Source organism: Triturus cristatus, chromosome 5_2 (genome assembly GCF_964204655.1).
Source record: "Triturus cristatus chromosome 5_2, aTriCri1.1, whole genome shotgun sequence".
Taxonomy (NCBI): domain Eukaryota; kingdom Metazoa; phylum Chordata; class Amphibia; order Caudata; family Salamandridae; genus Triturus; species Triturus cristatus.
Genome location: NC_140588.1, coordinates 484,187,974 through 484,203,509, shown reverse-complemented (window position 1 = coordinate 484,203,509; position 15,536 = coordinate 484,187,974). Strand labels below are relative to the sequence as shown.

At 46.8% G+C, this 15,536-nt stretch overlaps 1 protein-coding gene across 1 annotated transcript in view; it reads right to left on the bottom strand.

Moving 5' to 3' along the window:
* Window positions 1-7,119: 7,119 nt before the first annotated feature.
* HERPUD2 (HERPUD family member 2) overlaps window positions 7,120-15,536 on the bottom strand; it is a 268,181-nt gene continuing 259,764 nt past the window's right edge. Inside the window, exon 9 of the mRNA XM_085607481.1 lies at window positions 7,120-8,729. Coding sequence (XP_085463607.1) covers window positions 8,568-8,729 — 162 coding nt within the window. The 3' untranslated portion in view covers window positions 7,120-8,567. The remainder of the gene's footprint in view (window positions 8,730-15,536) is intronic.

The window sequence follows — 15,536 nt, the reverse complement described above, 5'->3', positions numbered from 1 at the left end:
GCACCAAGACACGCAGCCTGCAAAGGTAGTGTGCAAGTGTAAAGGTACAGGGCCTCTAAGGGTGACACAATAAGTGCTACAGCCCTTATAGGTCTTCCCTGGTCACAATGCCCTGGGGACTTGTGGTACCATTTGCCTACGGCTGACCTGTGGCCAGAGATGTCAATTGGGTTAGTTTTGGGGAAAGAACACAGGCCCTGCGAACCTGATTGGCAGGGACCAAGGGCACATCAAGTGAAAGTTCATCAGTAGTCTGGCAAAAAGTGTGGGGGTTACTGCAACAGAAACCCACTTTCCTACAAGCAGGTCAACTTTTTTTTTTTTTTTTAGCTTTAGCATATTATGTTTGAATGCATTTCACTACCCATCTGGCGATCCCAGATTCGGATATAGTCTTTCCCTTATGAGGTTGGGAAAAAGCAACAAAAAGTTGTTGAGTCTTTCTAAAAATAAAAGTATCCTATCAATGTAGTACATGAGGGCTCTCTTAGCATCTAAACTATGGACAGCGGGCTGCATAGAGTCTGGTTGTGCAAAAATAAAACAGGTAGGTAGGTCGATCGATTCATTGATTGAGATGGAATTTGGTGCTAGTGTGGAGGACAACCCTGTCCCTATGGATTTGGAAGAAGAGTTCTTCCAAAGTTAATGCTTAAAGCTCACTTACACGCCTGAGTGAGGTAATAACAATTTAAAAAGCCACCTTCCAAGAGAGAAACAGAAGTGGGCAGGTGTGAAGAGGTTCAAATAGAGGGCCCATGAGTCCTGCATTAGGGTGCTAGTGGGACCTGTGGTGAAATTACCCTTTTGAGACCTTCCATAAACGCTTTAATTGCTGGTATTCTGAAGAGAGAAATGTGTTGCCTATATTGAAGATGGGCAGCTACTGCAGCTAGATGTAACCGTATAGAAGTAAAGGCTGGACCAGAGATCTGTAAATGAAGCAAGTAACATACAATGTTTTGATTGTAGCGTTAAAGGGTCAATTTGTTTGGAGTGACAATAGCAGACAAAACCTTTCCCTTTGGCTGTGTAGCATGTCCGAGTGGTAGGTCTAGGGGCTTCTCTGAGAATGTTCATGGACTCGGGGAGGATTTAGGTATCCAAATTCTACTACCTCAGGAGCCAAATCGCTAAGTTGAGGGATTTAGGATCTGGGTGCCTGATTTCTCCAAGGTTCTGCATGAGAAGGTCCAGACTGTTGGGGAGCGTCTCATGGAGAACTTGTGAAAGGTGGAGGAGAGTTGTGAACCAGGGATGGCGAGCTACCAGGATGAACACGAGAGATGTTTGCCTTAACTGCCAAACCACAAATGGAAGAAGAGGGAGAGAAGGTAAAGCGTAAGCAAATGTCCCTGACCAATTCATCGATAGTGCATTAGTGCAGGACTGTGTGGAAACTGGAGGCGAAGTTTAGACATTTGGCACTGCCAGTGGATGCGAACAGATCTATTTGAGGGAACCCCCACTTAAGAAAGTAATGGTGGAGGACTGGTGGGTGGAGTACACACATGTACTTGTTGCCGCATCCTGCTGAGGTCAGCAAAATTGCTCTCCATTCCCCTATTGGTGTTCTACTAAGAGGTGGATGTTGTGATGGAGAAAGTGATGCAAAAAGGTTTGAGACAGTTGTGGAGAGCGTGTTCCCCTCGTTGGCTGTCGTATTGTCCGTACAGACTAGGACAGTTTTGCCTATTAGGTGAGGTAGGAATGCTTTCAATGCTAGGTGAACTGCTAGAAGCTATAGGTAGTTGATGTGGACACCCAGTTATTTGGTGTCCCTGCACTGTCAATATTTTAAGTGTACACCCTACTCCATGAGTGATGCATCCGTTATAACTATAGTGTAGGGAACAGGTTCGAGGAAAGGCCAGCCACGCAACAGGTGGTTGGTGTTACACCACTGCAGAGTGTGATGTGTAGCAGCCAATCAACACTAGATAGTCCCAATTACCCTTTGTCTGAGACCACTATTGTTAAGCATTTCTGCAATGGATGCATGTGTAGCCCTGGCTTGAGATACTATGGCTATGCAGGAGCCCATCATGCCTAAGAGGCACATTACTGTCCTAACTATAAGCTGCTGATTTGGTTGAAACAAGGGGATTTGTGTTTGTAAAGACTGGATCCTTCCAAAATTGGGATAGGCTAGGCCCATTTGTGCGTTTATAATGGCTCCTAGGTAAAGCTGGACTTGTAGGGGCTGGAGGCGGGACTTGGTGATATTGATGAGGAACCCTAGGTGATGAAGCAGGTCAAATGTGATTTGCATGGGGTTTTGACACTGTTGAAGAGTGGCAGCTTTGTAAGCCAATTGTCCAGATATGGCAATACGTGGACGCCTTGGCTGCAGACGAGCGGCTACTACTGCAAGGCACTTGGTGAATTGGCAGTGCCTTCCACCTACCACAAACCTGAGATATTGGTGGTGTGCCGAGTGTATTGGAATTTGGAAATAGGTGTCCTTTAGGTCTAGCAGAGCCATGAAGTTGCCTTGCTGAAGAAGCAGATGACATCCTGAAATGTTACCATATAGAAGTGTTCCGAAAGGATGCACTCGTTTAGGGGCCTGAGGTCCAAAACGGGCCATAGGGATCCCCTTAGTGGGCATTAGGAAGAGCAGTGAGTAAATTCTTGTTATTATTATTTAGAGTTTGTAGAGCGCGTAGTCACCACGAGGGTATCCCAGCGCTAGAACCTTGTTGCTCAGGAGGGGGAGCGGCTAGGTAAGAGACCGGATTAGGGGAAGAGGAGAGTTTTGAGGGTTTTTCTGAACCGAAGTAAATCGGGCTCTGTTCTGACGTTCAGAGGGAGTGCGTTCCACTTGAGTCCGGTGTTTACCGAGAAGCGGCGGCCCCCTATCCGGGCCTTTTTCACCATGGGGATCGTGATAAGGTTTCCGTGCTCTGAGCGAAGCGCTCTCGTGGGTCTGTAGGGGGTGATCCAGTTGTTTAGTATGGGGGGGCCGGTGTTATGGAGAGCCTTATGGGCCAGGCAGAGGGCCTTGAAAGTGACCCTTTCTTTGATCGGGAGCCAGTGTAGCTTCCTAAGAGCGGGTTTGGCCGATGATCTGGCCGGGGTGCTAGTTAGGAGTCTGGCGGCGGCGTTCTGAGCCTTTTGCAGAGTTTGGAAAGTGGATTCCGGGGCGCCCAGGTAGATGGCGTTGCTATAATCCAACCTGGATAGGATTAAGCCCCGGATCAGCATAAGGCGCGACTGGAAGGGTAGGAGAGGGATTACTTTCCTGCAGGATTTAAGTAACCCGTAGCAGGTTCCGGCCGTCTTTCTGGCCTGGGTCCGGAAGGTAAGGTCGGTCTCCAGCCACACGCCAAGGCTCTTGACCTCCTTTTTGGGAGTGGGAGGATCGCCCATGCAGGCGGGCCAGAAGTTGGAAGGGATGTTAGTGGTTATTTGTCCGAGGACCAGGATCTCCGTCTTGGAGCCATTAAGCTTCAAGGCGGAGTCGCTCATCCACTGGTATACGCTGGTAAGGCAGTCGTGGAGGTTGGAGGGCTCGAGTTTGGGGTGGGAAAGAGTGACCACCAGTTGCGTGTCGTCGGCGTAACTGACGATGGTGACTCCGAAGGGTGAGACAAGTTCCTCCAGTGGGGCCATATAAACGTTGAATAATGTAGGGCTCAGGGAAGAGCCCTGTGGCACACCGCACTGGAGGGGGATGGAAGAGGAGCGGCTTTCGCCTTCCCATACTTGATAGGAGCGTCGGGAGAGAAAGGACGAGAGCCACTTCAGGGCTTTGCCCTTAACTCCAACAGTCCCGAGGCGGTGGATTAGAACCTGGTGGCTGACCGTATCAAAGGCCGCACTTAGGTCTAGGAGGACCACTGCCACTGATCCTCCTGAGTCGATGATTTCCCTGGTTCTTTCCACTGCCACAAGGAGTGCAGTGTCTGTGCCTTGGCCAGGTCTGAAGCCAGTCTGCGAGTTGTTGAGAAGATGGTTTGACTCGAGATATTGCGACAACTTTTTGTTAACTAATTTTTCAGCGACTTTGCCTATCCAGGGGAGAAGTGAAATGGGTCTGTAGTTGGAGAGGTTAGTGGGGTCAAGCGACGGTTTCTTGAGAAGCGCTTTGACTACGGCTTCCTTCCAGGTGGAAGGGACCACTCCGTGTTCCAGTGAGATATTGATCAGGGCAGTCAGTTGAGGGACTATGGTCTGCATGATAATTTTTGCGAAACGTATGGGGACCGGGTCGCTAGGGGCTCCGCTCTTGGTTGAGGCCAATGTGGTTCTTACTTCTTCTTCCGAGACCGGGCCGAGCGACTCTAGAAGGGGTTTGTCTACGGGAGGCGTCTGCTCCTTGGCTCTTTCTGAGATGTTGGAGTTGGCAGGTGGGAGGGAAGAGAGTATTTTTTTTATTTTTTCATCAAAGAAGGAGGCCAACATGGCGCATTTTTCCTCGGCTTCTTTGGGGTCCAGGGGTTTCTGGGGGGGGGCAGGGACACGGAGGAGTTCTTTAAAAATGGAGAAGGTCTCCTTGGATGAGCAGGCAGAGTTTTTTATCTTTTCCTCGAAATAAGTCCTTTTAGCGTCATGAAGGGCTTGTTTGTAAGCTTTCATGGAGCAGAGGTAGACGCTTTTCTCTTCAGCTGTTTTGTGTTTTCTCCATAGGCGTTCTGTCTTTTTACAATGCTTTTTGAGAGAGGCAAGGGCGGGTGTGTACCAGGGGGAGGGACTAATTCTTTTCATGTGTTTTAGCGAGCTCGTCAATGGAATGGAGCTGTCTAGAGGTTGGACTAGCCAATCCATGAGTTCTCTGTCCGCGGTATTAGGGTCCGTGGACAAAGGGGAGATGGTATTGCGTAGTTTGGCTTCCCATTCCTCTGGAACTAATTTATGCCATCGTCTGGTTTGTACCCTAGTTTTATAAGAAGGCCCTGGAGATGTGTCGAGTGGCCAGTGCATGGGAATCAGCATGTGGTCTGTCCAGGGCAGGGGGGTGGGGTCCTGGGCGTACAGGTTCGCAATGTTAGAGAAGATGGGGTCTAAGAGTTGGCCCTTCTCGTGGGTGGCTTTAGGATTTTGCAGGAGGAGGTCAGCTGTGGTGAGATCTGCAAGCAGGTTTGCTGCGGTGTTATTCGTGGGGTCCAGGAAATGAATATTAAAGTCCCCTAAGAGGAGGAAATTGGAGACCGAGATGGACTTGAGTAGGATATGGTCAATCAGAGTGCTAGTAAATTCCCCTAGGGATCCTGGGGGTCGGTACACAAGTATTCCGGAAAGGGAGGTGGAAGGAGAGATCTGGATTGTGAAGTAGCAGTTCTCACAGTCTTTAACAGAACCGGTCTCGATTCTGCATTTGAGGTGATCTTTGAAGAGTATGGCTAGACCTCCGCCTCTACCGATTGGCCTATTTAGGCAACATATTTGGTAGCCGGGGGGAGTTGCATTGGCCACATCGAAGTCGTTGTGCGGGGTTAGCCAAGTTTCTGTCAAAAATAGCAGATCTAGCCGGTTGATGGATGGGAATGGTTCCATAGCCCCTTTAATGAGGGTTTTGACCCGCTCTTTAAGAAGTGTTAGATGTTCGACCGTTAGCCGGTTTGAGAGATGGAATGTTGGGAGGCGTGGAAGTGGGCTCTAGACAATTACCATGTTGGATAATATTAAACACAAACTAGTCTGAGGTGCAGTCTGCCATGTAGGTAGAAAATTCTGTAAATGTCCCGCAACAGGTGTTATATGGTCAGGAGAAAGAAGAGGGAAGTCAGAGTTTGTTGGCAGGTGTTGCTCCTTTTGGAGAACTACCCTTGCATCTGGAGTTATTGCCCTTGTAGGATCTCCGACATAACCCCTGGGAGAGGTGTGCTCACCCGGGGTGCGCTGGTTTGAGATGGAGGTGTTAGAGGAGTTTGTTTCGGAACCCCCATGTTAGGAGGGCCAGCGAAAGGAACCATGCGAAACTGGTGTCTTCAGTGCCCCCATTGAGTTTTCTGTCTCTGCATCTTTTTTAAGCTTATCTAGAGTTTGATCCACATGGGGGTCAAAAGCATGCTCACAATCAAATGGCATGTTCAGTAGATTTTGCTGAACTTCTAGTTTAAAGTCAGAAATACAGAGCCATGGGAGATCCTCCATCTCGGATCCAGAGCTGCCTTCAATGGGGAAAACTTCTTCCTCTGCTGCCGATGGCTGAGGGTGTTGTTTTCCCTCAACGTCACCAGGACTGAAAAGGTATGGTGTCTCTTTCATGCTCCTCAATGACATTTCAAGCAGACAAGCAAAATGGTCGCGAAGAGTTTTCTTGGAGTGGAAGGAGCCACACACAACACAGTCTGCATCGCTGTGTTCCGGCGATAGGCACAGACTGCAGACCTGATGTAAGTCGGTCCAAGAGTACTTTGACTGGCAGCAAGAAGAGTACTGAAAAGGTGTTCGTTCCATCACCAGTGAGGCATTCTCGAGAGACGCGATCAAGAAGGGATTGGGCCCCGAGGGCGATGTCCTGGAGGGACCGCGGCCAATACGGGCCCAGCACGATGAAAATATGACCATTTATACGCAAGGTAAAATAAGAAACACAATTGAAGACAATACAGATGGAATGGAAGGTACCATGTAAACTGAAAAAAGCACTGCAATGATGTTGAAGCGGAGCACAGGAGCACACATCTAAACCTGACAGTGGAAAGAAAATCTAAGAATGGAGTCGATACCACTGCGCATTATCACAGAGAGGAGTCGTACCCTCTACGTTGTGACACAAAAGATTTCTTTGAGGAACGACAACTTGCGCACATCGGGACCCAACACTAGATGGCAGGAATATGCACAGCATGTGTATCCACATCCATGCATGCTTTCCACAAATCAGTATGCTTTAAACTTCAGAAACAAATACATTGACAGAAACAGAAAATTACACAGACCTCTGAAACACAAACTATAATTAACTATGTAATAAATCACGCTCACAAATTAGCCAATCCACAAACAAGCACTTTCACTTAGGAAACAGTATACCTATTGCCTTGGAAACGCGCATTTTACAGGTATATATTGCGTTGGATAACAGACATAGTTCAGGTATGTGGACATTATTTTTGTCGTCACAAGAAAATTAAAAAAGGATATACAAAAAGGAATATCTTTCAATTGTTTGCTGTAACTGATTATTTTATTTTTTAAAACAGTCTAGTTACAAACATACATGTTTTTCAGTTCTGAACTGAAGGTAAAATAAAAAAAATCATGTATCAAACATCCATTATATTACAGCTTACTTTGAAGAGCCTTTTTTAAAAATATAGCCCTTCGTTTCTCCCTAGCAGCTCACAAAAAAATAAGTGCACAGTGTAACTGTATAAAGTCGCACAAAGGGTTGGCATTAAAAATCTTCCCAAATGTTTTGTGTATTGCTTTTGAAAACGCATATTATGTTTAAACCAGCAATTTGTTTACAAGTCAGATAGCCTTCTCTTCACCACAAAGCCAATACCAAATGCTGATGAAGATTTAGAAATGCCAGTAGAAAGGGGACTTTAAACTGAAGTTACAATACTTTAGAGGTTTAAATATAGTTTCTCTATGACAAAATATTTAACACTGTATTTATATTGTGTCTGGTGTGGACGTGAAGTTGTACCAGACTCTGTAAATGCATGTAATATGGAGAAATGTAAATAGAATATGGAGTGCATCCTCATAACGCTTCAAAAACAGGCCTTAAATGCACTAGTCAACTTTTGTAGGCAGAAAGTTGCACACTTCTCAGTTAAGTAATACCCTCTCTGTACAGAAGGAGCTTCAGACGGAAGATCAATAAAATATACTCAAAGCATATCGGAGGTAAACAAAACAAGCATCAATCGATATATGCAAGCATTGAAAAAAACTGCATCTAACACCTTGAAGGCATAATTCTGGAACAGCAAAAAAAGATATGGGTCCAATTCATGAGAATAAAATGTGTTTTAAGGAAGTTAAATGTCATTTTTTGCATTTCGCCTTCAAACATGTGTGTAAAAGTATGGCTAGGTTTGGGAAAGCCTGTGTGTTTGAGTGTGTGTGTGTGTGTGAGTGTGTGATAGTGTGTATGAGTGAGTGTGAGTGTGTGAGTGTGTGTGTGTGTGTGTGTGTGGACGAGAGTGTGCAAGTGTGTGAGAGTGCGTGCATGCATGAGCGATTGTGTTTTTTAAACTGCATAAAATCATGAACAACTGGGTGACTGAAGATTTTGAATTAAGTACAAATATCGAATAAGCGATGTGGATGGAGGAACAAAGGGGAAATTAAAACAAAACTTAAAACAAACCTGAATATATTTAAACTGAATTAATTAAAATGTACACATGGAAGACAACACATTCCTCCTAGTTAGATTAATAAAAAGGAATGATCCAAAGAAAGAGTACGAGACTGAGTAGTCCTCGTGCTTATGTATCTGCAACAAAAAGCTGAAAAGGAAAAATAAACATTTTTGCATATCATGATTGAAAAAACTAGGTTATAAATCTTTTGAAATTGCACTGTTATTTGAAACACTTCGTAAAGAACACAACATCCTCCTTGCAAGTACAGCTTATCATCTAATGTCCCTTGCATGACTAATTTGGGGCCGGGGGAGGACCTTCTGGGATTAATGAAATAAAGAAGGCAGTAATGAACGTCCAAGCTGAAGCAAGAATTCCAGGCTGTTGTTCTGCCGGGGTGTCTTCAACAGCATCTTCCCCACTCTCATCGTCAAGACCATCATCCATTAGGCGCTCCTGTAAAATACAAATGGATTGCTTTGAGAATGGCTCATTTAGCACCAGTGAACACTGAACTTAAAAAAAGAAAAATCCCTACAAAGCCAACAGGGATGGATTTTACACATGCACACATACACAACATTCATATATCAGCTTAAACAGGTGAAATACATGCAGGTACGCTGGTAGACCATCACACAGATAACCGTGCACGCACACATGCACTGTACACACGCACAGACAGAACGAAACATCGACCACCAGAGAGACATCAATGTACAAACACACCGCAACTAACCTACTGGCACCCATGCACTACCAGAAATGTAGCAGTCCATAGAATAACAGCCACACAGGCAACCCAGTCTGTAGAGTAGCAGTTCATGATTCATTAAACCTGTCACTATTTTCACGGCTTCATCAGTTTCCAACATACCTAGGTTTTCTTACTCAGTACAATAGTCCAAGTTGGAGGTGTTCCACATGATTTAGTAACATGGATACTCCCCAGCACAACACACAACTATGCTCAAGGTTCACTCAAAGTGACTCATTTCAACATGGTTGGTCACCATCTCCATGTCCATCCCACAACATGCCACTAGGTAATTAATAATCAGATTATCAATGGGAGGCGGGCTATTTACTTATACCCCAGACTATGAAGGAAGACTATAGGCTCTCCATTGTAAATCAATGCTGTCCATCCCTTGAGTGTGGGATCTGTGTGTGCGTAAAGAACGAGGTGGATTATTACCCAGCAGGGAGTGGGTGGGGGGAGACTGGTCATTTTCATCTTTCAGGGAGCATTCTGCTTCAGTATTCTACCACAATCGGGCAAGTTGGGTCAAGAAGGTAATCGAGAAATAGACATGGATATTTTCTGATTTGGAGCCCAATGAAGGCATGAGCATATGGCGCCGATGCCATTTCTGACAGTAGTTATTTTTGAAGACTGCTGACTGGTCAGGTGAATCTGGCTTTATAAAGTTCTATTTCAAAGCAAATATGCGTGTGGCAATAATATTTAATCAACTGGGAAAATCAGAATGGGCACCTCAGCTGTAACAAAAGAATGTACTTTTTACTAGCCAAGGTGATGTGGTCTCCGGGAGGGCTCTGACTTCTCCCTACATATATATTTTTAGGTTGAGCGTGGGCAGCGCATGTGCTGCTCTGAGATGCATGCTGTATTTGGAGTATGGTGAAACTTCACCCTCTCTCCGCCCATATTTATCATTGGCTTGTGTCATTGTCCTTGGTAAATGCTAGTTTCTGATTTGTTAATAGGCTTGGTATTTCCTCCTTGGTAGCGCCTTGTCTTTCTTTGTAACCTCCCATGGCAACAACCCCTGTTACGTGTGTTGTTGCTCGGTAGGCTTTAATTACAGCCTCCGAGCACTATTTTGTTAAACGCTTTGCACCTGCCTGCAAACAGGCAGGACGCACTCTCTCGTAAGGCTTCATTTATTGTTCCCATAGCACAGCAAGCCACAGTGGCAGCTGTGCCTTTGGTTTATTTGCGGTGCCAAACGGGGCCAAAAAATTTTTAAATATTTTTATTTGTTAACTTTTGTTGGAAAAAGCACGCATGCGGCGCTTACACGTTAATGGCGGCCACGCCCCTTTCTTCAGACGAGCCCTATTTAAGGAAAGGGCCATGGCTGTCAAAGTGAAAGCGCTGCACGAGGCACTTTTGCAAACAACCATTTGCAATGCAATAAGAATCGCATTTTCGACTTTAGTAAATGCAAGACCGATTGCATTGCAAGTGCTTGTTTTAATTGATTGCAGTTGCTAGTCTCTACAAGAGGATATTTTAGACTTAAGCTGGTGCTTTCAACAGCATTACTGGGGCATCGTATCTTATTTTGTAGTGATGTACTTCGGTGTAGAAGGGTAACGGGGCTGCATTATGAATACTGCTCCTATGAGAAAAGGATGTCCTATTATCTTAGAACAAGACCGGTATGGACTTGGCAGGAATTAGTGGGAAATTTTGCATGACGCAAAGTATAGTAAATGCTGATAAGAGACTACGGCGTGATGAGGCCTACTTTCCATGTCAAAGTATCCAATAACTACAACTGGATACAAGCGTTTTCCTTCATTTCATAGGTTACACCAACGAAGAGGTTTAAAAAGTGTGATAATTCTATGCTTGGGGAAGCTGTATTTTATAGAATCAACCTTCGAATTCACTGGTCAACTGACTTCACATGTTTGTGACCACAAATAAATGCATACTTCACATTTTACCGAAAACTGCAGACTACATGGGGGCGTGGCCAACCGCCGATCAAGATGGTCGTATCCTAAAGCAGCTCCCGCCCGTCGCTGACTTTATCTCTTACATATCAACATAATCATCCATCCTTTGCCTGAGCAATCTCCGTGATCGAGCCCTATTACAACTAAGGAACCTACAGAGCTGTTTCGCGTGCCAATGAGCTGCTTTATAGAGATGGGTGGCGATAGGGCCTGTATGGAGGGGGCAGCCCCGGCCTCCCTTCTGATCGGCCGGTGAAAGCCCACCTTGAAACTGCTGAATTTTGTGACCCCTTAAAGCGACGCCCCAGAGTAGCCGAGAGAACTCTTCCTCAATACTGCCCTACCAGATAGGAGCCGCCGACACCTTGGTGGATGCTCGCAGACCAGGAGCAGTGCAGCAGAGCCCCTGTGCCAAGCAAAGCACTTCTCCCAGCGGGGCCGGCCATGCTAGTGAGCCGTGCAAGGGCGGGACAGTTCTACTGAACCCGGACGCTGGAGACAGCCATGGGAATGCCTGCAGCGCTACTGCAGCTTACATTAAGAAGTGGAGTAGCGGGCCGCGACAGAGCAGTAGACTGAGTGACTAATCCCAACATCCACACCCTAGCCTCGGTCGGATGCCCAGTTGATTGAACAACGGAGCTCCGTGAACCGATCTACTACCTGCCGCCGAGCACACCTGGCCTAGCTGGACCTGGGCCCACCCACCACTCCGACCGCTGCCACGTCCTTTCCCGGTGGTTTGGCGGCCTTGACGGAGCACCCAAGATCTGATCGGGGCCTGCCCGTCACGCAGCACCAGACATCGCGACTTTTATCTGCGCCCTGCTGCCGCGCTACACCCACAATCGCTGGATCATGCCGGCCGGGACCTGAACAGCGTCACGCCACCGACCAACCCCAGTCACCGATGGTACTCGGACTACCCCATCTGTCTTGATCGCCTATACCACAAAAGGCCGCCCTTTAAGATGGTGATGATCCGCCAATCTCAAGATGGCGACTTGCCGACAGCTTTCACTCCGCAAGATGGTGAACGCCATGGCACTATAGGGAGACCAGGGTGAGTGACCTCTCTCCCCCGCCCATATGTCCTCCCCTACAACTAACCCGATTCTACCTTGAAGCACCATAATGAGCTGGTGATGAATCAGACTCCCCAGACCGATTATACGCCGGCTTCCTCTCCTACCATGATTGTCAACCCCACCAAAAGGCTATTCCTGAAGTTGCGTCAATCCGCCAGTTATTTCACGACTCAAGATGCCGATCGCCAGTGTCTCTCCAGTGCGGCCAGAGTTTGCAAGTTTTCCGGATTGGCTTCAGACACAGGGAATGGGCTCTGGTTTCAGGGATCCCAGCACTCCTTCCTTGGTCTGATCCTTATGTAAAGCGCTCGGATACCTCCGGGTCTAGCCAGCGCTATATAAACCTTTATAAATAAAATAAATAAGTCTGGAGGCTCCCTCGTGAACATCAGAAGCTGTCATTGTGATTTCCTACCTGTCTCTCTGGTGCCACAGTACATAGATCCTAAAGGGGAATGAGGGGCGAACAGCGAGAAACCAGGCAGGCTGCTGGGGACACCTTTGGAAGCCCCAGGCTGGCAGCGGTGCATACTGCAGACATCCCCTCTGCCCCTTCTCCTAGTTTTACCAGTCGATGCTGTTGGCCCAGCAGATTGTCACTGACCTACTACTCCACAATGACTGCAGGCAAGGGAGCATGAAATGCACATCAAACTAAATTAGGTAAATATGCACTCCCGAAAGAGACAGTGGTGGCAGGAGAGGCCTTAGAACAAAGAACGGATCAGACGTCCCTGGAGACTGGGTCCCTCACACTTCATGACATAATGGGGGTAATACAGGGAGTATGCACCTCCCTAGAGGCCAGAATCGACTATTACGACAGAGGTCACGCTAGTGAGAGGTGACCTGCGCAAAATAGGGTACCCACCTGAAAGATCTGGAGGACTCTGCCACCCTCAAGGTTGGCATGGCAACACTATGGGAGAGGTGTAACGGCTAGGGCGGTCGCCCTTAAATCTGGGTAACCAAGTTCTAGTCGCGGCAAGGACGCGCAACATCCTGGGATTCTGGGCAAATCACTTAATCTCCCCATGCCTAACAAAAATGAATGTGTCCTCATGTAACACAACTGGTACTCTTATAAAGCACTTAGATACCCAATACCTTCGGGTCAAGTTCACGCTGTATAAAACTTCGTAAAAAAAAAAAAAACACTTAAGACTCAAGCTAGCGAGGTTCAGGCCACAACCAAGACCCAGCAGTTTAGGTTGGAAGACTATGAAGCCTAGTCGAGACTCAACAATATTCGTATAATCAGAGTGCTGGAACGCTCTGAGGGACTATCAGTCGACCTGTTTGTTGCGGACCTACTCCTAAAAATTTTGCAAACACGTGGCTTCTCCAAGTACCTTTCTGTGTCGCGACCTCATCGTGTTCCCGGCATGCCATTGCGTCCAGGAGCTCCCCCTCATCTGATTATAGCCAGAATGGCAAATGCTACTTACCAGTATGCATCTGTTCTTGGCATGTTGAGCTGCAGATCTACACACTGTGCATAGATCGTCATCTGGTGTTGGGCCCGGATGTTGCATTTGTTTTTCTCTTGGAAAGTCTTTGGAAGTCACGAGGTATGTGACTCCTCCTTTGGATCGTATTGCGCATGGGCTTCGGCTCCATCCTCAGATTGTTTTTCGCCAGCAGGGAAATGATGGAGCGTAGTGATAGCAGTGAAGATGCCCATGTGTGCTGTTTCTAAATAAGATAACCTGGAACAGATAAAGGTAGCCTGGGAGGCGGGTGGGCATGTGTAGATCTGCAGCTCTGCATGCCAAGAACAGATGCATACTGGTAAGTAGCATTTGCCGTTCGAGGCATATGAGCTGCAGATTACACACTGTGTATAGATTGTATAGCAGTACCCATCCCTAGCGGCGACCACCAGTATCTGTTGCAGTGGTTTGAAACAATGTTTTGAGTACAGCCTGACCCACACTAGCTTGTTGCTTAGCCTGCACATCTACACAATAGTGTTTAGTGAAAGTGTGCGGTGTTGACCATGTAGCTGCTTTGCAGATATCATCTAAGGGGATGTTCCCTAAAAATGCCATGGAAGCTCCTATCTTACGTGTGGAGTGGGCTTTAGGGGGAACAGATAGCGTTTGTTTTGCTTTGTGGTAGCAAATCTGAATGCATTTGACAATTCACCTAGCTATCCCAAATTTGGAGATGGGGTTGCCTTTATGTGGTGGTGAGAAGGAACCGAACAGTTGTTTGGTCTTACGAAAGGGTTGTGTTCTCTCGATGTAGTAGAGTAAGGCTCGTTTGACATCTAATGTGTGGAGAGCTCTTTCTGCAACGGTTTGTGGTTGCGAGAAGAATACAGGTAGTTCCACAGATTGGTTTAGGTGAAAAGGAGAAATGACTTTAGGGAGGAATTTTGGGTTAGTGCGGAGAACAACCTTGTTATGGTGCATTTGCAGAAAAGGTTCTTGAATGGTGAGTGCTTGTATTTCACTGACCCTTCTAAGGGAAGTGATGGCTACAAGAAAAGCAGTATTCCATGTTAGGAATTGAATTTCACATTTGTGTAGAGGTTCAAAGGATGGCCCCATTAGTCTAGTGAGAACGATGTTAAGGTTCCACACAGGTGAGGGTGGCACTCTGTGGGGAATTATTCTTTTGAGGCCTTCCATGAAGGCTTTTATGGCAGGTACTTGAAAGAGTGATAGATGATGCCTGTTTTGTAGGTAAGCTGCTATGGCTGCTAGGTGCAGTCTAATAGACGTGTAGGCTAGATTGCATCTTTGAAGGTGTAGTAAATAGCCTATGATGTGTTGAATGGACACATCTAGGGGAACAAAGTTATTGTTGTGGCAATAGACCACAAAACGTTTCCACTTGGCTGCATAGCAAGCTCTAGTGGTTGGTCGTCTAGCCTCTCTAATGACATTCATACAGTCAGGAGGAAGATTTAGGTAACCGAATTCTAGGATTTCAGGAGCCAGGTCGCAAGGTTGAGCTGAGCTGGGTCCAGGTGCCTGATCTCTCCATGGTTCTGGGTTAAGAGGCTTGGAGAGAGGTGTAACTTTTGGTGCGGTACTACAGATAGTTCCAGCAGTGTGGTGTACCACGGTTGTCTGGCCCACGTTGGAGCTACTAGGATGAGAGTGAGGGAGTGTTGTTGTAGTTTGCGCACCACTAAGGGAATGAGTGGGAGAGGCGGAAAAGCGTACGTAAATCTGCCTGACCAGTTCATCCATATCGCATTGCCTTTGGATAGTGGGTGTGGATATCTGGCGGTGAAGCTTGGGCATTTGGCATTTTCGTGGGTGGCGAAGAGGTCTATCTGTGGATGCCCCCACATTTGAAAGTACGGGTGAAGAACTTGTGGATGGAGTTCCCACTCGTAGATTTGTTGTGTTTGTCTGCTCAGCAGATCTGCCATGGTTTTCTGGACTCCTGGGACATGTTGGGCTAGGAGGAAGATCTTTTGGGGTATGCCCATCTCCATATGCTCTGT